The following is a 24,459-nucleotide window of genomic DNA, read 5'->3' as shown; positions in this document are numbered from 1 at the left end:
TTATTATCTTTTTACAGATTTTATTACGGTATCTTATATATAGATTTGGATGGCTGTAGGCAATTCCAAATGTCTATTACAGGAGGCAGTAAAAATGCAATATTTATCACAGCATTCAGAGCTTGAGCATTTCCTCATTTCTTTCTGCCCTTTATTCTCTCTCTTTTTTTTCTCTACCCAATCATCAGTGCTATAGCATAGCAGATTAAAGAGAAGCAAGACATTTGTGCTGGAGGACCTTCAGCCTGGTCACGATGCCTGGCTCTGAAACTCATGACCCTGAGGACAAGCAGTCTCTTTAGTCTACATGTAATGTTAGGCGATGATTTTTGAGACAGTGTTGCCTTAAGTAAACACTTTTAATTGTGTTATAAAAATACGGACGTCGCTTCCATTTTTCCTGCTGTACTGTTTTAAAAACAGAGGCTTATTTCAGTATAAGTGGCCCTCTGCAGAATTTGTAGCCTTTTCTGCTTTTCTGTGTACATATATCTGTGCATTCGAGCTTGAGAGTTGTCTGTTGTCAAAGTGCTTTTCTCCCCACTCCCCTGACTTCTCTGTGTAATACACAGAAACACGACTTGCGACAACAGAAAATGCGTTGCTAGTCTGTTCTTGCCCCTCGTGCATTTTGTGAAATAGATGGAAAAAAACCAAGTGAGTTTTGTGTTGAATTGCAAATGCAGCAGTGCTTTAAGGCACCCTGTGGCCTGAGATCTGCTCACAGTGCCATTTCCTTGCCTTGTGCTACTGTGGGGTTATACAAGAGGCTGCTCATGGCACACCTGTGCTCGTGTTTATGTAAGAATTTACGTATTTAAGGGAGCTGCACACAGGTATTTTGGCTAGCAGGCTCTGGCAGATGCCCGTGGGTTGCTGTTCTCCAGGCTTTGTGCTGCTGGGCCAGATGCAGGCCAGGCTGGATGCAGTGCTGCCGGGCCACTGCTGCCGTTGGCTGGGCTGCCCAGAGGAGGCCCCATGCCATGTCTCTGAGGAGAAATGCTTGCCAGGCCAGTGATCAGCTGTCCTCAACACGGCTTCAGGGAGCCACTGTCCTTACTGTGCCCCAGCCTGTTGCTGCCATCCTGGTTCCTGTGCTGGGTGGTAAAGCATCCCACAGTCGGTTCTGCTTGCAGATGGCAGTGACCCACAGCTCTTCTGTGAGCTCGTGCAGTGCTTGGCTGTGGTGAAGCTGAGGCTGTTGGTGACCATTAGGTATTACAACATAAACAGTGATTGTGTTTAGTATGCTTTGGTGGTCAGCAAAGGCTTCCAATGGTCTCTCTGGCACCGTGAGCTTACTGTGATAGAAGGGACAACATTCTCTAGGCACCTCTACTTAAAGTAACTTTCACTTAAGATAGACTGGACACATCAGAGCAACCTTAAGGCTAAGGAGCATCTCTCGGAATAGATTAATCTTCAAGAGCCAGTTTGTTGCTAAGCTGCAGGTGTTTCTGGTGCTTTATCTGCCTTTTACATGCACAATAGGAGTAAAACAACCCTCAGAAGACTGTAATAAATAAATATAAATCTCTTGGCTGGAAGGAGTGACTGAAAAATGATGTTTTGATGGGTTTCAGATACGTGGGAAGGTGGGTTATATTATAGTTCACAACAAACCCAGGCAATCCCAGACCTTTGAAAATTGAGATTGGGCTATTCTTCCTCTACTTTAACCCCTAGACATCACTTAACAATTTGATCTGAATGCCCTGTATAACTTCACGGAGCCTGCACTAGGATAACACATGCTGCCAGATCCATTTCCCTCTTTTTATGCTGCTGACATGGATTTGTTCATCAAGTAGTCATGTTTAATTTTGCATATTAATAAATCATGAACATTTTTGCAAAAAAAAAAAAAAAAAAAAGAAGCCTATTTGTTTTGTATTTCCTTCCTACAGGAGTTCATTAGACTGGGCAGCCTTAGTAAGTTGTCTGGAAAAGGTTTACAGCAACGCATGTTTTTCCTGGTAAGCAAGAAGGCATTTTTTTTATTTATATATTGAAATGTAACTATAGGCAACTATTAAGCAAACTGTTAAACTTGAATGTGATTTACAGTATTTTTAAATGGTCGTTTATCAACATAATACGTGACCTCACTGGTTGTTAAGAACATGTTCCTGTCCAAAACCAATACTCTCTTTGTGACTGCTTCTTACAAAGGTAACACTGTTATTTTCATATGCCACTGTGAATACCATGTTAAAATAATACTTCCTAGCAACATGGTCTTAAATAAAAGCGGAGTCATTAAAAAAAAAAGAAAGTGGCACCAGGGTTAGTGAACATATCCCAAAAAGAAGATGAAAGGTAACTCCTGGTGATGTAAAAAATGATCCCCATAATGCTCTCAGGACACATTACAGAGCCACGTTTCTCCACAAACCGTCCAGTTCCAGCCCATTTACCTGGAGATAGATTGAGAAATTCCTGCACTAGGAAGGATCATAGAATAGAATACAATCATTAAGGCTGGAAAAGACCTTTAAGATCATCTAGTCCAACTCTCCATCTACCACCAATACTGCCCACTAAACCATGTTTCTCTGTACTTACATCTACACATGTCTTGGACACCACCAGGCACGGTTACTCCACCACTTCCCTGGGTGGCCCCGTCCCTTCCAGTCCCTCACCACTCTTTCAGAGATATTTTTTCTCACCCCATTTTCAGGATGGTGTCTCCTCTCCTCTCTTCTGGAAACTGATTTGTTCCCAGGAACCCAGCACTGCTGTGACTCAGCCATTGATGCGGGGGGATTAGGATGCCCAGTGGAGTTAGTGGATTTTACAGTCCAGGGGTATGGGGCAGAATATGAAAGCGTAAGTGCAGCAGGAGAGGAAAACTCTTCCTTGGCTTCTTGTGGGCAAAAGGGGAAGACTGTGTCCAGAAAAACTTGTAAGCATGCTAGATTTTATGAAACATTCAATATTTGCTCTCTCAAATGAGCGCAACAAAAAACCAGCAGTTTTGTCTTGGTGGGATTTTGCTCTAGCTTTAAAGGCAATAGAATGGGAGCCTAGTGAATGCGCTGCTTATTTTCTTGCATACCACTGTTGTTCTTACCAAATGATTCCTTGATATTGTATAAAATGTTAATAGATCAAGACACGACTCTTAAGTCAGTCGTAGTTTTTGGCAGTTACCCACACTGTCAAAGAAGTCTTTCATCTGCCTTAATCACCAGAATCTTTTTTGGAGATAAAAACCCGAATCAATTTTCTGTGACTCCAGCTTCATGTGTAATTATTGGCAAAATAAAATCCCCCTCTAGTGGCCGGTCTGTATCACTTCATGAATTATTGCTGTTGGGTTGTACAGCACTGTAGTGAGAGTTATGCTTTCTACCACAAAGAATTATTTTCTTGATGCATCTGTAATGTTTGAGAAGAACCTCTTTTAACCATGGCCAGTGATGACTGACCACTTGTATGATAACAGCACACAACATAATGCAGCTCAACATTTGATAATTGCCTAAAGTCATCTACTTGGAAGCAGGTTTTGCAGCTTCTTCCTGAATATGTGGAGTGTGAGGTAGCCAACTAAAGAGTAAGGTTAGACACCTCTCTCTTGAGGCCACGCTTTCTTATCTTCCCACACAAATCAGAAAAAAAAATCTGTGATGAAACAGGCTGATCTTCCTCTACTTCACAGTGCTGCAGAGTGTGGAATGTTTTATTTGGTTTTACTGCTGTGCCTTGTTAGTTTTGACCCAGAGATTAAAAAGAAATGAAATATTAGAAGATGTGAAATGGAAAATTATCGGAATATGCCTGAGATTAGCTGGGAAGGAAGGCAGGGATAGCAACACGTAATACGGGGATGGTGTGGAAGCCAGTATTTACTCTTCAACTTATATTATTATTATAACAATATTATATTATATTATACATAACATATATTATATTATAACAATATTATCAATGACATCGTTGATGGGCTTGAGTGTACCCTCAGCAAATTTGCCAGTGACACCAAGCTGAGTGGTAAGGTTGACACATTAGAAGGAAGTGAAGCCATCCAGAAGGACCTCAACTCGAAAGGTTGGCCCACGTGAACCTCATGAGGTTCAACATAGCAAAGTGCACGGTTCTGCACTTGGGTTGGAGTAACTCCAGAGAAGGACATGGGGGTTTTGGTGGATGAAAAACTGAACATGAGCCAGCAGTGTGCTCCTGCACCTTGGAAGGCCAATGGTATCGTGGGCTCCATCAGAAGAGGGCTGGCCAGCAGGGGCAGGGAGGTGATTGTCCCTCACTACTCTGCCCTCATGAGACCCAATCTGGAGTGCTGCGTCCAGGCCTGGGGCCCCCAGTACAGGAAGGACATGGAGCTCTTAGAGCGGGTCCAGAGGAGGGCCACTAAGATGATCAGAGGGCTGGAGCACCTCTCTTGTGAAGACAGGCTGTGGGAGCTCGGCTTGTTCAGCTTGGAGAAGAGATGGCTGTGAGGAGACCTCATTGCAGCCTTCCAGTATTTAAAAGGAGATAATAAAAAGGGGAATCAACATTTTATTCCGATAGATAATGATAGGATAAGGGAGAATGTTTTTAAGCTCAAGGAGGGACGGTTTAGTTTAGATGTCAGGGGGAAGTTCTTCACAGAGAGAGGGGTGAGGTGCTGGCACAGACTGCCCAGAGAGGTTGTGGATGTTCAAGAGGTGTTCAAGGCCAGGTGGGACGGGGCCCTGGGCAGCCTGGTCTAGTACCAGATCTGGAGGTTGGTGGCCCTGCATGTGGCAGTGGAATTGGAACCTGATGATCCTTGAGGTCCCTTCCAACCCAGGCCATTCTATGATTTTGGATTCATGCATTAGGACTGCCAGTACTCATTAGTTTTCTGGTATTTACTATTTTGATTATTATTTTTTCTACGTGTATGTTTTCGTAGTTCTAATAATGGTTTTTCTTGCTTTTTAGTTTAATGATATTTTATTGTACACAAGTAGAGGCCTGACAGCATCAAATCAGTTTAAAGTCCATGGGCATCTGCCACTGTATGGCATGACAGTAAGTACTGTAAGAGCTTGTATTCTTGCTTACTTGGTCATGTAAGGTCCCATCTTAATTGCTTGCTCCATTGCTTGTGGAGTGAGAGCAGTAGCAAGGGGTTGTTCTCAGGTTTAGAGAAGTTGTGGGTTTGTTCTACGGTTTCAGCAGAGGCAAGGCACAGTGCTCGGTAGGTCTGTGCTGGGTTCAGCATGTGGTCTTGAAACCTTCTGTGCAAAGGTTGTTGCATGGCAAAAATGAAAAAGGACGTCTGGGGGGACAGCTTCCTCATAATGCAGAATAATTTTTGTGAGGTTGGACCTTTATTTTTTTTAAATCACAAATTTAAATCACACCACGGTTCTTTCCAGTGATTAATCACCAATTGCTCATAGGCATACTGTTGGAGGCAAATAATCATTAGCAATGATTTCATTTCTGTGGAAAAATTATTTCCTAACATTTCTGTCTGCGTATCTTAAAGCTGAGGCAGTGGGAGACTGCAGGCAGCAGTGCGTCATTCAGAGCCCTTTTGCAGTTCTCCTTGCAAATAGGCAGTTTAAGCTCAGTAGCACCTCGTTAGCACTACCCCTTCTTGCAGTATGATTTAGGAAATATTTTTTTTCTAGTTTCAAAACTTCAGTTTCCCCCTGTATTTTCCCTGGAGCTTCTCATGTTCTTGTATGTATTTCGTACTGTTAGATAATCAATACCACAGGTAACTATTTTCTCTCAACACCTCTTGCTGCCCCCCAGTGGTAAGAGTTTGCTCAGTTCACCGTTCCAGCTTAAGTAGTAATTACTTGCTACAGTCTGATTGTATTTTGATTTTTCTCTCTCAGATTGAAGACAGTGAAGAGGAATGGGGGGTTCCTCATTGTCTAACATTGCGAGGTCAACAGCAGTCCATAATCATTGCGGCAAGGTAATTTGATGGAGACAGCCTACATAGTTACTGTTGAACTGTAAACTGTCCTTCTCTGTGGCTTTCCCACTGTGGTGTGAACAGGTAGGTGAGCCAGTAGATGTTGTTTTGTTGGGATTTGCTGCTAAAACAATTTCCAAGGCATATTCTTCCACAAAGCCACAGAAAGCCAAAACAAAAAATAAAAAAGCAAATGAGACAAAATAGAGTGGCAGTTGTGCAAGGCAGAACAAAAGCTAAATTATTTGAAAAGCAGTTAGCTTCTCAGGTCTTTATTTGAATTAAAAGGAAGCTCAGCTTAGCACTGTTTCTTCGAGCTTGCTTTCAGCCTGGATGAGAGTAATTAAAACCTGAGTTTTCATTGTCAGTACCCGCGCTGAAATGGACAAATGGATTGAGGACATTCAGATGGCAATAGACCTGGCAGAGAAAAGCAGCGACCCTGCCCCCGAGCTGCTGGCCAGCAGCCCCCCTGACAACAGTAAGTAAATGCTGGAGAGGAGGTTTGGTTAATTTCAGTCGGTACAGTTGGCGACTGCTTCTAAGCAGAGTGGTGAAATATGCTGTCCACAAGTCAGGTTAATGCATTTGAAGCTGAGGGATGCATATATTTATGTGTCTGCCACTGTAATGTTCTTACTGGTGTTAGCAGAAAGTTTCACTGAATAGGAAAGTGATTTGAGCATAATGATGTCAGGAAGTGTTTTACGAGACTTGGGCAATGCCTGTCCTTGTAAGGCATTAAAAACACCAACCAGACACGGTGGTCTTTGGCAGAAAGATGTAAAAATAACCTAGTGAGCATCTCTGCAAAACTGTTTCTAAAAGTGTACTGGTTCACCACCTTGTGACCAGATTTGATTTGTTTAATTTTTCCGATTACATATGTTGTTGCATAGAAGAAGAAAGATGCTTTCTCCCTGCATTTCATAGAGTCTCCTGATGAAACTACTGTAGACCAGGAATCTGAGGACGACCTCAGTGCATCCCGCACCTCACTCGAGCGTCAGTCACCACACCGTGGCAACACTACGGTGCACGTCTGCTGGCACAGAAATACCAGCGTTTCAATGATCGACTTTAGTATTGCTGTGGAGGTATCGGCCTCAGAACCGTCTGCGCTGCAGCTCCAGACACTCTCTCCAATGACAATTTCCTTTTTGCTCCTCCTTAAAGAAGTGCAGTGTTCCTTGTTTTCTTCTCGGGGACGTTGCAGGCGCACTGCTAAACTGCTCCTGTACCTCAAACGGCAGCACGAGTTCGTCAGTCCAGGCACACTTCACTGCCTTAGTGCATCTTTTTAAAATCAATTAGAGCAGTAATTTTCTGGAAGAACTGTCCAAAAAGTGCTGATGGTCTTTAAAACTTAAAGCGGATCAAATGGCCTTAATGCTGTCATTTATAGAGGCATTAAGTCATTGCTCGAGCTGAAAGGATATTGTCTCTATCTGCTGCAGCCAGGTTTGGTTATATGTAGTACTAACTTCTGTTTCTTTACCCAGCCATCCTTTCTGGAACCTTCTCTCATTGCTCAGTCTCAGTCTCATCTGCTTTTTGGTTTTTTTTTGCATTTTTTACCACAAAGTAAATACCTTTCTTGTTTCCCTGATCACAGCTGTGTCCATCTGATACACGTTCCTTAACCCAGCGCTCAGTGAATGAGAGCCACAGTTGGACTTCCCCCATAGTGAAAGGAAAGACTCTTAGGGCCCTGTTGATTTCAGGCTGAGGTGTGTGGGTGTCCCTCCTGCACCAGAGGGACACCGCAGGGACCTCAGACTGCTTTGTCATGGTTCTCATCATGTGGAAGTGTGCACTCAGTGGAAGAGGTGAAAGCATCACATGGAAGTGTGTGCTTAATGGAGATGGTGCTAGGGACCTCAAAACTCAATTGACCTCTCCTCCCGGGCAGCCCAGAGGTACCAACTCCTTACTGCTCTGGAGGGGACACCCTGACTCAGAGCTAAGGACAGATAGTGTTCAGTTTGTGAAACTGCCCCTGATTTTAGCAGAAGAGTTGCTGAAACTTTATCCAAAAAATGATTCCCTGTAAGAAAACACTAACTACAGAGCCTCATGGTGCTCCTGTGCAGGTGCAGTTTCTGCTCTTTCTGCCCTTAAGTCCTGCAAAGGTGGAAGAGCTCAGCATGGAACCAGGTCTCACATTTTTCCCTAAAGCATAGGACTTGCTATAAACAGATATTGAATAATTTTTAGCTGACAATTAGTTCAAACAGTTGAAATGTTTAGTTAGGCAAACCTCCCTACCCAGCATCAGAGCTCATTGCTCTTCAGTTTTGTTCTTCCCCGTGACTCAGCCAAGTGCAGGCACAGCAGTGAGGACCATGGAGCACACTGGAGTAATTCACTGTTGTATGAAAGCATCTCCAGCTCCACCACTGCTCAGTGTCTGCAGCTCACGCTCATGCTCACATCATTCTCTCAGTGCCTTTCACTTCAGCATTACCGTTCATTTTCTTTGTGTCTCTCCCTCCTCTCTGTCTCTCCCGTGTTAGAAGATCCTCTCTCTGTCAGTGACTGTACTTCCCTACCTGCTGGACTGATCAGTGACCAGCGACCTGTTTCCATTTCATGTATCTGCTGGTACCGAATGCAAAGCCTGTCCTTTTATGATATCCTCCAGAGTGACGAGGTAACAGCAAATGAAGGAGTGTGCCTGTAACTTAGGTCACAGTGTCAGCAGAGCATGGCATTATCCGATGTAAAGGCCTTAATGCACACCCCAGGCTGGTGACTACTTAGTTTGTAGTAGGTGAATTGGGACCACCAGACTCGGAGCATTAAGCATTACAGATTAAATTATCAGTTTCTGCGCTGTTATGTGAACAGTTGTTTTGATCCTGATGATAGTGAAATGCTTGGTATTCCTCCTCCCTGCTGTAAAATACCCAAATCCAGCTCAGAACAAGGTGAATAGTCGGTGTGTTTGACAAGTTCCCGTGTTAACTTGCTGTGTGCTGAGAGCTTGACCTCTGTCTGCGGTGCTGAAGTACGTCATGATTTTCCTTTGCATCCCAAATTCATGTCAGCCTTTCTGTTTCCATTGTTCTATTTAAGTATCATTTGAAAAGAACACGGATGAAGGTAACGAGACTGACTGATGGTTGCCAGTACATTATTGATGGCCACCACAATTTAAAAAATACAACCATAGTAGTTGGAAGTTTCTGGAAGTACCCAGCTACAAACACGTATTACAGAGTACTGCTTAGTTGTAGAAAAACGCATTCATTTGGTCAGAACACCTTCGCTTGTGGTAAGGCCACATATGCTAAAAGCAGATCATTGTTCTTAAGGTGATTAAACCGCGGCCAGCCCTCACTTAAGGAGTGATGGGTACTTCTGGTCCTGTGCTTACTGCCAAAGTGATGGCATTCAGTAAGTTAAGCAGAAATGCAAACATCCATTCTGTGGAGCTTGGCTGCTTTTCATCTGCTCATACATCTCTGCAGTGTGCATTTTACTGCTTTATTTGACTACTTCTGATCTGTTTCAGAATCAGCTGTCTGGAAACCTCCTGAGGAAATTCAAGAACAGCAACGGGTGGCAGAAGCTTTGGGTTGTGTTCACCAACTTCTGCATGTTCTTCTATAAATCGCACCAGGTAACACGGCTGGGTAGGGCTTTCTGTTTCCAGTGTGGGAGCAGGGAGAGCAACCATCATCAGTGGTGGATTCTGCCCCCTTGGGACAGAGAGCAGTTCTGACTGCCCGTCTCCACGGAAGCCACCGTGGTTGTTTCATGACATTTCTAATGGAGAGCCTTAAAAGACTGCATGTCTGTTCTCCATTTCACTTACATGCTTCCTTTGCTTGAGAGCAGTTGATCTCACAGCACTTTTCACCATTGCTTTTCAGGACAATCATCCCTTAGCCAGCCTCCCTCTGTTGGGATATTCTCTCACCATTCCTTCCGAATCTGAAAACATTCACAAAGATTATGTCTTCAAGCTGCATTTCAAATCCCACGTGTACTACTTCAGGGCTGAAAGCGAATACACATTTGAAAGGTAAGTCAGTCGCTCTTCTGGAAGAGGGCATTTTTTAAATTCCTGGATTTGTTCCCAAAGTCAGCTGGTACAGTGTCTACTGAGTTGATTCAGTAACACAGGCTTGTAGCTCAACAGAATGAAAGGCAATGCCCTTCAAAGTACTTACAGAAATTTTAAGCCTGGAAGCACCAGAAGCTATAGCAACTGTGGTAGTAATGACTGCAAAGCTCAGCTGTGTGCAAAAAATCTCCCTTCTGAATTACTGAGGCTGCGTGCACAGGGCACACTGTATGCCAGGCTCAAGGTAGCGTGTAAACAGACCTCTTACTAGCAGAGTCGCTTCTCTCCCTCCTGTACAACTCCCTGCAACACCCACATTTGAAACAAAACAAAACACGGCTTTTTCACAGAAGCTGCTGCTCGTATTCCATTCTGCCGCTGCAGCGTGCAGCTCTTACACATCCCACGGAATTCCAGATAAAGAGCTGGGAAATGGGCACCGCTCCTGCTCAGTTCTGGTTTAGCTTACTCATACTTGGAATTAATTCAGCCCTTTTGTGTGAAACACTAATCTGACAAAGATTTGTAGTCTCATAGTCAAGAAAGCTGTGGTTCAGTTGTAGCCATGTCAATCAGTCTGAACCAAATATGGTGGGAAAAGGAGTAATTAAGTAAATGAATAGAATTGTAAGACAACACAGAAGTTCTGTCTCAGTTCTGGAAGAAGCATAACTGCGGCTACGTGACATGGTTTTGCTTTAGAACAGAGGTTATTTTCAGCTGCTCGTCACTTGGACCATCCAGAAGAAAAAAAAAACACAAATAAAACCTCTCTCAACCTCCTTTCATATGTGCTTTTGGATCTGTACCCTCTTAACTTAGATAGGAAATACGCAGTAAGCACGATGCTCCCCCACTAGACGTGGAAAATAACACTTTTCCACAACCAATAGCCCAGAAATTGACCAGGAGGAGAAAATTTTTCAAGAAATCCTTCCTTGAGATCTTGCCACCCTTCTGCTTTTCTCTCCCCTCTCACAGATGGATGGAGGTGATCCGAAGTGCCACCAGCTCGGCCCTGCGCACACGCGCCCTGAGCCACCGGGAGCCCCACACCTACTGAATGCCACAGCAGCTGGGCCAGTTTTCTACAGGACATTGGAAACTTTTCCCCCCCGGAGCTTAGTAAAACTGAAATTTGGTAAAAGGAAGGAGAAAAACCAACCAGTAAGGTTCTGCAGAAACATCCGCAATTCCTCAGCAAAACTGTTTCAGTTTTCCATATGTTGAAAATAGCTTACACCATCCCCGTGGCTGCGGTTTGTTCATGTCTTGTATTTTGTCATTCTGTGCTGTTTTTAGCTTGTGCCAGTATTAAAATATTGTCCTTATTAGAGTGCCAAATGCCAAAAGACATTTTGTTGCCTCAGAGATTGCACCTAAAAAAAACAACTCCACGATCTGAACACTTTCTCTTGTGAGGCAAATACTATTTCTTCTCTTTACATAAAAAATATATTATTTTTTTTTACCATGTTAACCTGTAGACTGCTGGAGTTTTAAATGTAGATGGACTTTCACAGTACAGACTCTAATTCTACACACAATGAGCAGTCCAGCAGGAACAAAGTAATTTTCAGATTTTTTTTCCTCCAGTCTTTCTAAATGTACTCAACAAGGAATTACTAATTTTCTATCTTTAACAAAGAAACAGTTTACAGCTCACTCTCATTTCCCATTGAGGTTACAGATCCACGTGGTATAAACAAGTTACAGGATTCCCATCGAACCATTTTCTCAGTGCAAGTTGACCAAATTGATCATGTTGGCTTGGGAAAGTGAATGCTACTTGCAAGATGAAACAAAATTAAAATAATCCAGTGCAATATTGTTTGGGCTGTTACTGTACTGTGAATGGTTATGTACAAGAAGAAATTAAAGGCTGTGGTGATGTTCTGCTGTTTGTTTTACAAACTTGAAAAAAAATAATCCAACCTGTATGCTCCAAGAACCACAGCTTTGTGTAATTAATTTGCGGGGTGTTCTGGTAACACGTGGACTAAAGCACTGCGTGTGGGGCAGCTGCTGAGCCCTGGGCTTGTTTTGCTGCTGGAGTTTCAGCATCAGACATGCCCATTTTGTTTATCTGGCCCTAACATCACCTAGCACCGTTCTTGGGTGAGCTGTTGGCCGATTCAGAAGGGTGTCAGCACAAAGCCTGCTCTGATGAGATGCTTTTCTTTATGCTTTAAGAAGCGCTTCACCATGAAATCAGTATCAAATATCCATTAGCAGAACAGCATGCTGGAAACCCATCTGTCACCACTCAGGGCCTTTGGGGAAACCCAGTGCTAGGCAGAGGGGCCTGAATGTCGGCGTGGGAGATGAAGCTGGGACAGCGCTGCCCCCAACTTTTCTTCTTCTGGCTATTCACTGTGTTAATGCTTACCTATATGCGATGTATAAAATGGCTTACAGCTTTGCTCACAACAAAAGGGAATAAAATACCTCACAATACTATCATACATCTTGCTGTTTCAAGACAGTAGAGCCTTCTTTCTGTTCCCTCACCCCAATGAATACCTTAGCAGAATCAGAGCTCCAGATGAGGAGTAGAAATGGATGTGTGTATGCGTATAATTTCAAGGAACAGGCTGCATTCTTGTGGCCAACTCTGTGCCAGTCTGACACAGGGAAATGAGCATTCCAGCAGTTTTGTAGACTTGTAGAATCCTTAAGGTTGGAAAAGACCGCTAGGATCATCCAGTCCAGCTCATCACCACCATGCCCACTAACCATGTCCCTCAGTGCCACATCTACACATTTACTGCACGCCTCCAGGGACGGTGACTCCATTACCTCCCTGGGCAGCCTGTGCCAGTGCCTCACCATTTTCTGAGAAGGAACATCCAGTAATATCCTAATGTTCAACCTGAACCTCCCGTGGTGCAATTTGAGGTCGTTCCCTCTTGTTCTATCAATAGTGAGGCAAGAGAAGAGGCCGACCCGCACCTTGCCACCACCATCTCCTTTCAGCTCATTGTAGAGGTTTCCCCTGAGTCTCCTCCAGACTAAACAACCTCAATTCTCTCAGCCACTCCTCATAAGGCTTGTGCTCCAGTGCCCTCACAGCTTCATTGCCCTTCTCTGAACACATTGCAGGGCCTTGATGTTTTTCTTCTAGAGAGGGACCCAAAACTGAAATGCAGTACTTGAGGTGGGGCCTCACCAGAAGTTCATGTATGTATCTGGTAACTGGCTGCAGTTGCTCTTTTCTTTAAATGTTTTCCTTAAAGCTTCAACTTACTAGCTCTGAGAATACTGATGAAATTGCTAGGCAGTCTGCCCTCCCTGTAGCTCAGATCTGCTATAGTAAGCCATAGAATTATATCATAGAATGGCTTGGGATGGAAGGGACCATAAAATCCACCCAGTCCCAATCCTCTGCTATGGGCAGGGCTGCCCATCCACTGCTCAGGCTGCCCAGGGCCCCATCCAACCTGGCTTTGTTACACTTCCAGGGATGGCCAGGGTGCTAAGCACCTCTGTTGGTTTTAAGGGAGACAAAATAAATAGGATAACTGCTGGCTACTGAATATACTTTAAGACTTAAAAGACATTTGTCTGAAATGAGCTAGGGGAAAAAATAGAGAATATATAAGTACTGCAGAAGACTCTGCTTCACACCACTAAAATTACAGATGCCAATGACTGCTGTGTCCCTGTGTCTGTCCTTTACAACTGTTGGCGATGATAACATCTTTTTTACTATTTTTTTAAAATTATTTTTAATGCAAATTCTGTGGAGGACCATGCACTAACTTGAGATAAAAGTGAATTTTGGTTTAGATTACGGAGGCTTGTCAGACACTGTCTTCATCAATGCTATCCTCCAGAAGAGCTTCCTAAGAAGAAAGTCAGATAACAACTTTTCCAGGCTGTTGGTTTTTTTTTTAATGTAATTAGTCAAACGTATATTTATGTATTTATTTAGATGGGAGTACCTACATTTGTCATCATTTTTCCAGTTTCTTATTCCTAAGGTTAACCCAAAAGTGAAATAACCATAAAAGAATAAAAGCAGTTATCTGGACAGTCAGCTCTCCCAATTGGTTGATGTCTACACGTGGGACTAAGCTCATGATGTGCTGGAAAGCTGTACTACACAAGCACTTACTGCTTGCTCTGAGTGATGTCATAGCATTGTCCATGAAATCAGCAGGGCTTGAAGATGCTTCTGGTTCTGGGTCCCTGTCCCAACACTCCGGGGTCAGCAGTGGAACAAACACATACTGACCAGTCAAGTGATTTATTCTGTTTGTTCTCTGCCACTGCCTGCCATGAATGACCGGTCACAGGTTTCAAGTAGTGAAGGCATTGGAGCAAAGCAGGAGCTTCACTGTCACACACGGCTCAGGCTCCTGAGGAGCACTTTTTCTACAAGGCTGAGCAGCTCCATCATTTCTCAGCTAGCAGCCGTTCCTTAAGGGACAAGTCATATTTACATACTCAGGCTTACTTATTTTCACTAAATTTTAATTAAGGACTGTTAAGACCACAATCCTTGTAAAATTGAGCTGAAATCTGCCAGAAGATGATCGAGACAGACAGACAACCTAGCGGGGAGAGACACGCACTGGCGCTGTGGATATCTCAATAAAGGTCTCTGAAGAAAAGCTCTCACAAGAAAAAACTCCTTTCAGAAACAAAATCAGGGGCCAAAGCCCATGGTTGTACCAGCCCAGAACAAAATGGAGAAACGAGAAAAACTTGAAAGGCTTGCTTTTGGCCATTTCTCCTCTTCCAACCAGCTATGTAGCCCTTCCCCTCAAAGGAAACATCCGCCCTAACTCTGTATGGATACACAACTCCAGCCATCCCCTGGCAGCAAGAAGGAGTTCGCTGGGGAGGAGAAAAGGGCAGCGTGGCACTTGTGCATTTTTGTAACAGCAGAAAATAGCAATGAAACGTAGGAGTGCGAATGTCAGTTTGTTACTCAATTATAAGGGTAATTAGAGATGCACTATTTGGGTTAAGCTCGTGCTACTCGATGAGAGCAGTTCTTCAGCTTCCTGGGGCAGGATGCAAAATAGAGAGAAATTTTAAGCTGCTGCCATTTGGAAGTTGGCACGCTGTCTTACTGTAGGACAAGCTGTCATGTAAAGCTGCATAGATTAAACCCAAACAGACCCCTATCAATCACTTGTGTGTGTGCATTAACAATGAAACAGCAATACTCTGCGCTCCCCACATGGCCCTGCCATCTGTGCGCATTAAACATACCAAATTCCCCAACACAAGATACTCTCAATACTCTGCCTTGGAAATCATCGTTGCAGATGAAGCAAGGGGTTGTCTTGTACAGATTCTAAGATTACTGCAATTAAAAACCACACCAATTTAACCAATTTAACCAAATACACTGTCTGCTCACCAGCACTGCCCTGAATCTGGGAGCCCACCAGAGCATCCCTTGGGGGAGGAGACCCTAGAACCTCATCTCACTGACCACTCAGATGGCAGAATTTTGTTACACTTTTCCTTCTTTATTTCTAGGTCACGTAGTTTACACGGAGCTTTATTACGTTGGTGTCGAGTGACAAAAGTAAGATTTAAACACATGGTTATCAACAGGCAGCAATGTTACAGAAAACAAGGTATGCACTTCGGTTGTCCTCTGTCATCATGCTTTAAAGAAAGGCAGAAAACCATTGCATACCAGTTGTCTACTGCGTAGGCTCAGTGCAGTCACCGGCACATCTGCACAATACAGCTGAAAAGAGCAAGCCTGCAGATATGTGCAATGCTCTGAGCTCTTCCCAGCAGCTTACAAAAATAACTGGTGATGGTACTGATCCGTGCATTGCGCCTGTGCTTATTAACGCTTCTGATAGTCCTCCCGTGGTGATAGTTTTGAAGCAGAAGTGTGTTTCCTTCCAAGTAAGGACAACCATTATAGACTGACTGTATCTGCTAAAAAGATACATACTGCCACATGAAGGATTAAGAGCTACAGCACGGGCTACACAAGTGCATCAAAGCACAGGCAGATGGAGGAGGTACAGTAGACAGGGTGTGAACACACAGCCAACGTGCATGCTCCTACCATAGCCCTCATCCACCTGACCTCTGCAGGGAGTGCAGAACAGCGGTGCTCAGCCACCCACAGCCACTGGGCCCTTACCTACGTGGACATACACAGATAAAACAGCAGGGGCTGCAGGGAAGGCACAGCACCTCAAAGAAGGCTTTGCTGCTATACCAAAAGCGTTCCGTGCTGTAGCAGTCGTGCCATCACACTTCAGTAAACTGGTGATCCACTACAAAGTGCAACTGCAAGGAAAATCAAGCACAAACAATAGATTACGCATCTGGTAATTACAAAAAAGCAAACGTTCAGTGCAAACGACTGACTTTATTTATTCTTTTAAACAGTGAGTTTGTTTACTGCCTAATCCTGAAGCCTCTGACAAGTAAGCAGTTCCACCAATGTAATTGTTTGCATAAATAGGGATAACAAGTTGGTGCCCAGGATATTCGAGACCGAGTGAAGATGTGTTACCCGCACAGAGAAATCGTCAGTGCAACGTTGTGACACAGACATGTTTTTAGCATGAGACAGTCTCAGGAATATCAGCACACTTATTTTTTCCCCCAGAAAGTGAGGCCACGCTTCTTTCAAACAAAGCTCTTCTGTTACCAACACAGACCCTATTTTTAAAGCATCGATACTTTGTCATAACAAATGATTGTAATTTTACATTCAAGATACAGCACACTTTTTCAGTGAATCCCAGTTTAGGATATGTTATATTTAAATAATCTATATATTACATAAAAAAATACACATCTCTACCATAAACAAGGTGTCGTCTGTACCCAAACACCCTGCCCCCTTTGGGCAGCAGGCCTTGCTGCATGCCTCCCCTTCCTTAGGCTCCTCAGCCAGCTGGGACACCCACCCAGCAAACTCCACCGCAATCTACTCAAATGGAGAAGTACTTCCTCAACATACAATTCTGGAATGCAAGAAAAATGCAACTTAAAAATATATGCATTTATTACTTCTTAACAAAAAATAATAGCGTACCGTAGAGCTTCGTACAATTTTCTGATTGAGAAAGTCTTGAACTTCCACTACAAATTTAACATCCCTGCTGAATCCTTGAGTTCCACGCATCTCCAAGTAAGCTAACTTCAGTCTTAAGTGCTTAACATGCTTCCATTTTTCTATTTGTATTCTGAATGTCAATACAACAGTTCATTCCCATATGCTATAACAGTGTGTATCTACCCAGTGGCCAAACACCGAGATGCAAGAAGGCGCATTTCCCATTGCCCTGCATTCAGCTGCACGATTGACAGAGCTGAACTCATCTGCTCAAGCACAAGCGCACCCTTCACGCTCGGGGCACACAAAACAACACGTACAATGATCTCGATCAAAGAAGAGTTACAAACCACTGCTCAGATGTATGCACTGTCCAATTCATCTTGGCTTCAAAGGAAAACCAGGCCATCGTTATGTTGGCAGATGTACTGCGTCTAAGAACACGGCCACAGAATGGGAGCACAGATACTCATTTCTTTTAACAGTTGTTTCGACTTGATCAGAAGTTTCATAGCTCTGTTAGCCTAGCAGCGTCTTCTAACACCGTTAAATCATTACATTAATAATTAAGGCTACTAATATGCATACAGTAAGAGCTAGCTTGGTGCTGAGAAGTCCCTCACCAGCTCCCAGAGTACTTACACAGACTGGGTCCTTTTTGTATGACGTCAGGTCGAGATACCCATACTTATTTTAATCCTTTCTTTCAAAGCTTGTACCTTTATTAAAAATAATAATGATAAAACATTTAAACACATAAGATGCCTGACTGTCCAAAACCTAAAATCACCTCCGTTATTCCCCTCATCAGAACTAGGCAAACAGAATCACAAGCACCTGAACAGCCCTGGTGAATCAAACCAAGGCAAAACTCAATGTCATATTGGCAGGCTAAAAAAAAAATAAGCCACCTAATCAACTGTGTAACTGATGGTACTATTTCCAAGGAAATTTTAGCTTCACCAGCTATCCTAGAGAATAACACTGGAAATTTTTGAGTTCCAAATTTTCTTTTTTCTGGGAGGTAACAGGGCAGCATTCAGCCCTCCTGGCTCAGTTTTGCTGCCTCTGTGTCCAACATCTATCAGTAAAGGGATTCACAGCTTCAGGCAGCAAGACCCAACTCTGAATAAATGGGCAATTTTTTGTTCATGCTGCCAGACACTGGTTGTAAATGATAAAAACAGGCATAAAGGAGAAACATTTGCCTCTCTGTCTTAGAGCCAACACCTTAATATTTCAGAATGTATGCAAGTAATAAAAATTTATTTGTGTGAGCGTTCAAACGTTTTAGGTGGGAAAAAAAGCATGTATCTGAATTTCATGACAAGCTTCAGAATATCTATTACTAAGACTGAAGAACACAAAGTTCAGAACTTGCATTGGCACAATTTAAAACTGAAGTCATGAAAGAGCTCATCCTACAAGAAAAAAACAATAATTTAAATTTAAAGCTTTGAGAAAGAAGGTGTATTAAATTTAAAACAACCAGAAGTAGTACCATAATTGGAAAATCACACTCTGAAAATCGATAAAAAGGAAGAAATACCGGAGAAACAGAGCAAAATTGTGTCTTTGCTTTGAGGTACGAATAGAAGGGTCCATTGTACAGGATTACCTATCTCTCAATGGCAAATCCTTCACATACAAAAAAAAATCAACCCAAGATTCACTTATCACATGGTTCGAGATTTACATGTAATAAAGGCAAGGCAATACTCAAGTTATGGCCTGTCAAATATTTACCCCACTAACAGTATCTACAGAAGCACTTTACCATTTTGTACACAGTGATTCCTTAAGCACGTCGAAAGGCTTTCAGTTAAAAAAAGACATTATATACAGATCTGTACACAATTCCAACAAACACATTCCATCTCCCAGTGGAATTCTTAAAGCAAGATACCTGAGATTTCTCAATATCTTCAATTTCTCTATCACAAACCTAAATATACATCTCAGATTTTACAAAAAGACACCTCCCTGGAATATGTGCATTATCATTAAAAAAAAACTATAGCTTTAAGGAGCTGAAAAAAGACTGCCTCCATCTGAGAGACTTCACTGCCACTCTTGCATGTTGAAGAATGTCCTTTCACCGGAGGATATTTCGGTGACTAAGGGGCAGAACAACATCAGGATTCACTTCTTCAGTGCAGACACCATGGGATCTCCGCTGTCTCAGCAGAAGAGTACTTCAGTAGGATGAAGTACTTCCTCCAGCTAGTGAATATCTGAAGAGCATAAGAAAGGGTTTTTATTGTGACTTTCAGAGCACTTTATGCAACAAGCAGCAATTAATAGTTATTATTCTGCTACATGCTGTTGAAGTTCTGGTCTTTCTCCTTCCAGAATGACATCCACCAGTACTGTTACACTTGAAAGAGAAAAGCCATAGATTTGAACAGTATGTAAAATACACTTCATCAGAACACTGCTGCTTTTCTAACAGCAGCAACGACTCCTATTCAAGTACATTAGTGAGAAGTAGACAATACAGTATATTTTTATATAATTTATATAATTTTTATATTTAAAAGTATTTTTATATAATGTGGGCAAAATTTAGCAATTTTAGCCTTCTTACTTGGCACATTTACATCATAATCATTCCAAAATATTGCTGGGGCAGGAAACTTGTATTTCTTAATCTAAATAGATTCTTAAATCATAAAAAGATGCATTTTAATCATATTAAACTTTCAAATAACTTTATAACATATCACAGATCAGAATTGAAGAGAAAAGGAAAATGGACTCAACTCAATTTATTGGGCAGCTCTTCTGAGGCTCCCAATAAACCCACACAGTCAGACTTAGGAAATACAGGTTTAATCAATCATAGGAGGAATGAAAATCTCAACAGAAATGTGTTGTTGAAGAGTCATTTTCAATAGTTCACTTACAGGTGGAGAGGATATTGCAAGTGGATACAAGAAACGACTGGATGATGCAGCAGAACATCAAGTTCCTTGCAGTTTTCAAATAAGGACAAACTATATTTTCAGAAGCTGACTAGCTCCTAAAATACCCACTAAGCTTTGGAATGGTTCTAATTCATTTTTAAGGAACATCCACTGTTGCCATTCATTTATTTACTTTGTTGAAGGAACATTTGTGTGCTGACACATTGGGTTTTTCTTTGGCATAAGAGAAACTTCACCTACACACGACCCACCAACAGACATTGTCTATGAATGTTTCTCTCTTTCAAAGAAGAGGAAGCATCTGCCTCCCTTGTGACAATAAGATATTATGGCTGAGAAAAAAAGCAGCAGTCCACATAATCAGAAACATAAGGAAAATAAAATGCTAAGGAAGCATCTGGCGTGGCAAAAGTAATGACTGCAGGATCACCTCCAGTACCACAGAAATGCCACACGACATCCTCTGCACTAAGGAAAGTGTCAGAGTCCCCTGCAACAACTGCAAACAGAAAATGCTGCTCAGTCTCATGCGATACAAAATATGCACACCAACAGTATCAATGTCCATATGAACTACCACCTGAAGCTATACATCAGAACTGCTGATACGGTTAGGTGCTTGGGGTTTCTTAAACAGTGGAAAGCAGGCAAGTGTTTTTTCACTTGCTAAAAAATAGAAATAATCATTTCAATTTAGTAGTGCTTGTAGAGTCAGATCTGTAATCCTTAGTGAATTGTTCCATTACCTCTGAAGCCTCTGCACAAGGTGTGACACCATGTTATCTGCAATGCCTGGACAAGCCTCTTCAGCTAAATAAATAGCCTTCTTCAGTTCTTCTATGGAATCCGTGTTACCACCACACGCTTCACTTTTCTCTTTCAACTGAAATAAAAAATGGAAGAGATACATTTGTATAATATTCATAATATTCCCATAAGCAGTATAATGCAAAAACTTGTATAAAGGGACTGTCAGTGTTTAGAATGTTAGAGTTTGACTTTTGTTATTCATTCCTGCATCTTAAAGACCTTTTTCTTCCAGAAGTTGGCCTGTGCAGCAGTCATCAGGATGTCATTTCTCTGCACAAGACTTCAGTCATTCACACATCCTTTTCATTCAAGTACTGTGATGCTATCCCAAGAAGGAAGCACTATTTAGCTGCAGCTGTTTGGTTTCAAGCTGCGTTGCTTAAACATTCACTTTAATACACACACAAATAATAAGAACCCAGTGATTTCTAGGAGACATGTAACAATGGACGTAGTGAAGAGAAAATGAAAAACAAAGGTACAAAAATGGAGGGTGGACAGCAGAAAGCACTGGATGCAGGACCCACTTCGTTTTTAATATGAGAAAGGGAGAAGGAAGACCTAAAGGAGATGCAGAGCAACCTGGAACATGTTTTAGAGATGGGAAGGTAGGAAGTTGAAAGAAATGTCTGAAACAGAGGCAAGAAAGTGAGTAACACATAAAGCACTGAAGTGGAAATAGCAAAAATCCCTGCCCAAAGCGTTCCTCCAGTTCCCATAGGAGAATGACAGGCTCATTTAATACTGGACTTGGAATAAACAATACAGAGGTTGTCCCCTTTAAATAAATGTAATGGCTTTTGTGCACTCAACATCCTTCCAAGCAGCATGCAAAACTCTGTAATAATCCTCTGAAACACCACTTCATTCAGTAGAACAAAATTAAGACATTTTCTCTAGGAAAACAGTTTCTCTAACATTCTTTCTGTAACAGTTACAAGGATTGAAAACACTATTTGAATAAAAATCTTTCATAGAAAAGATAGAGTGAGAGGGAAGGGTTATTATCTTTTTCTTTAACAAAGTTCCATCAACATTTTAAAATAACATCTTCACAGATGTCCATCTTCCTTTTCATACGATAGTTATTTAAGTATCTGAGAAAACAAAACAAAACATAAAAAAAGGCAAAATTGAGAATGGGAACAAAATACTGCTCTCAACCCTGAAGTTCAAATGTTAAGTTCTTGCTGCTCTGCTCCACATATATTGCAATAGAGAAGAATTTAAAATTTGTAACAGATAGAATGACACAGAAAATGATAAGAGGAAGCTTTGATGACATAAAGTCAATTTAGCTGCAACAAAAGGTGTAACAAATCAAGCTCTAAACGTTGTCTTCCCTCATACATTTCCATTTTTCAGAGACATAAATCCTAGAACTGAGTAACATCTAAAGCAATATCTTACCTCTGCAAATAAAGGGGATATAACTGTAGACAGGCATTGAGATACAGACCTTTTGGGGATGTCTTTTTCCTTAGAAGAAAAAGAAGAAAAGATTCTTAAGAATTTAATTTCCAAGAAGAAGCACTTTCATTGCTTTCTGTTTCTAATTAAACAAGAGAAAATAGTCAAACATGCTATACTTCATGAAAAATGTTTCTAAGCATAGACAAATATGTAGAATATCTTAACAACAGACTGTTTCAAAACACTGTGAAGACTGGAGGTTGAACTAAAGTTTGAGGGTGTGGCACCTCAAATACATGCAAACTTCAAGTTACAGCGGAAAAAAAAAAATATATATATATATATATATATATATATATATATATATGTATGTATGTATAAAATCACAAAACCATAGGGGTTGGAAGGCATCTCTGGAGATCATCTAGTCATAGAATCATAGAATCACAGAATCACAGAATGGCCTGGGTTGAAAAGGAGCACAATGATCATCCAGTTTCAACCCCCTGCTGTGTGCAGGGTCACCAACCACCAGACCAGGCTGCCCAGAGCCACATCCAGCCTGGCCTTGAATGCCTCCAGGGATGGGCATCCACAGCCTCCTTGGGCAACCTGTTCCAGTGCGTCACCACCGTCTGTGTGAAAAACTTCCTCCTAATATCTAACCTAAACCTCCCCTGTCTCAGTTTAAAACCACTTCCCCTTGTCCTATTACTATCCACCCTCATAAACAGCCGTTCCCCTCCTGTTCATACGCTCCCTTTAAGTACTGGAAGGCCACAGTGAGGTCTCCCCAGAGCCTTCTCTTCTCCAAGTTAAACAAGCCCAGTTCCCTCAGTCTTTCCTCATAGGAGAGGTGCTCCAGTCCTCTGATCATCTTAGTGGCCTTCCTCTGGACTCTCGCTAAAGCAGGCTCCCTAGAGTAGGTTAAACAGGAAAGCATCCAGGTGGGTTTTGAATATTTCCAGAGAAGGAGACTCCACAAGTTCTCCGGGCAGCCTGCTCCAGTGCTCTGTCACCCTCACAGTGAAGAAGCTCTTCCTCATCTTCAGACAGAACTTCCTGTGTTCCAGTTTGTACTCCTTGCTCCTTGTTCTGTTGTTAGGCACTACCATCCTCTTGCCAACCACCCAGTAGATATTTATAGGTGTTGATCAGATCCCCTCTCAGCCTTCTCTACTCCAGACTGAACAGTCCCAGGTCTCTCAGCCTTTCCCTATCAGAGAGATGCTCCGGGCTCCTCATCATCTTTGTTGCCCTCTGCTGGACTATTTCTAGTAGTTCACTGTCCTTTTTGAACTGGGCAGCCAGAACTGAACACAGTACCCCAGATGTGATTTCAACAGGGCAAAGTAGAGGGGGAGGATCACCTCCCTCGACCTGCTGGCCACACACTTTATAATGCACCCCCGGGTACCACTGGACTTCTTGGCCACAAGGGCACACTGCTGGCTCATGCCCAACCTGCTGTCTACCAGGACACCCAGGTCCTTCTCTGCAGAGCTCCTCTCCAGCAGCTCAGCCCCTAACCTGTACTAATGCATGCAGTTATTCCTTTTCAGGTGTAAGACTCTACACTTGCCCTTCCTACCAATCCTATGAAGTCAAATTCAGCAAATCCTACACACTCCAATATTCAATGAGTCTCTCACACAACAGGTTTAAGTTCACCCAGTCAAAAGAAAATTTGGAAAATAAAATACTATCTGGTCTTCCCCCAGTGTTTTGGCAATAGCATTTATACACATCACAAGCCACAGAAAAAAAGACACATTTACCGAATACCCAAACTTTAAGATCTACTCAAAATGTTTTGGCAAAACAGTTGTGGAGCACACATTTTCAACAGAAGTTCTGAAATTTTACAATTCAAATGGTGTCAAAGATATATAACAAATAGACCTGTGAAAAAAATACTGAATCATTTCACTGAATTAAAAGTAAGAGCTATCTCCTTGTATAATACAATCAACACGTTAAGCACCTTATTTCTTTGCAACTCCAAAGGCTGGGCTGCTCCATTCTCTAGATTCTTGGGATCTTTTTCTCTTATTGTGAAGATCCATTCTCCTGAGTCACTCCCACCTGAAGCCTGGCCATCTGGTTCACTTTGAGGAAAGGAAAAACAAGTTTTATTACCTACACCTGATTGCCTGTGCTCATTCAACATACATGTTGGTCACAAAACCTCCACTGATGACCAAAATCAGGATTCTATTGTATGTGCTAATGAGCATCAAGACAAGTGTGAAAGATAATG

The 24,459-nt window shown here is 42.3% G+C and overlaps 2 protein-coding genes and 1 long non-coding RNA gene across 15 annotated transcripts in view; 1 reads left to right on the top strand and 2 right to left on the bottom strand.

The window, feature by feature from the left end:
* FARP1 (FERM, ARH/RhoGEF and pleckstrin domain protein 1) overlaps positions 1–12,465 on the top strand; it is a 202,393-nt gene extending 189,928 nt beyond the window's left edge. For 6 of the 8 annotated variants that reach the window (XM_052705860.1, XM_052705858.1, XM_052705857.1 and 3 more), the window contains 8 exons: positions 1,908–1,976; positions 4,933–5,022; positions 5,844–5,926; positions 6,295–6,407; positions 6,860–7,023; positions 9,444–9,551; positions 9,805–9,956; positions 10,980–12,465. In XM_052705860.1, coding sequence (XP_052561820.1) covers positions 1,908–1,976; positions 4,933–5,022; positions 5,844–5,926; positions 6,295–6,407; positions 6,860–7,023; positions 9,444–9,551; positions 9,805–9,956; positions 10,980–11,061 — 861 coding nt within the window. In that variant the 3' untranslated portion in view covers positions 11,062–12,465. Of the gene's footprint in view, positions 1–1,907; positions 1,977–4,932; positions 5,023–5,843; positions 5,927–6,294; positions 6,408–6,859; positions 7,024–8,442; positions 8,580–9,443; positions 9,552–9,804; positions 9,957–10,979 lie in introns of all 8 variants that reach the window. The other 2 variants (XM_052705862.1, XM_052705861.1) reach the window with 2 other exon arrangements.
* LOC128071612 (uncharacterized) overlaps positions 1–24,459 on the bottom strand; it is a 679,004-nt gene that overhangs the window by 487,283 nt on the left and 167,262 nt on the right. The gene's annotated exons all lie outside the window — the stretch shown is intronic.
* The window catches only part of STK24 (serine/threonine kinase 24), a 57,517-nt gene continuing 49,396 nt past the window's right edge, over positions 16,339–24,459 (bottom strand). For all 6 annotated transcript variants that reach the window (XM_052664391.1, XM_052664386.1, XM_052664388.1 and 3 more), the window contains 4 exons: positions 24,184–24,307; positions 22,197–22,265; positions 20,723–20,859; positions 16,339–19,283 (listed from right to left, as the gene is read on the bottom strand). In XM_052664391.1, coding sequence (XP_052520351.1) covers positions 19,247–19,283; positions 20,723–20,859; positions 22,197–22,265; positions 24,184–24,307 — 367 coding nt within the window. In that variant the 3' untranslated portion in view covers positions 16,339–19,246. The remainder of the gene's footprint in view (positions 19,284–20,722; positions 20,860–22,196; positions 22,266–24,183; positions 24,308–24,459) is intronic.

Source organism: Tympanuchus pallidicinctus, unplaced genomic scaffold, assembly GCF_026119805.1.
Source record: "Tympanuchus pallidicinctus isolate F22 unplaced genomic scaffold, pur_lepc_1.0 scaffold6, whole genome shotgun sequence".
NCBI classification, from domain to species: Eukaryota; Metazoa; Chordata; class Aves; order Galliformes; family Phasianidae; genus Tympanuchus; species Tympanuchus pallidicinctus.
Note: the sequence above shows the minus strand (reverse complement) of the source record. Positions and strands in the feature narration are given on the sequence as shown.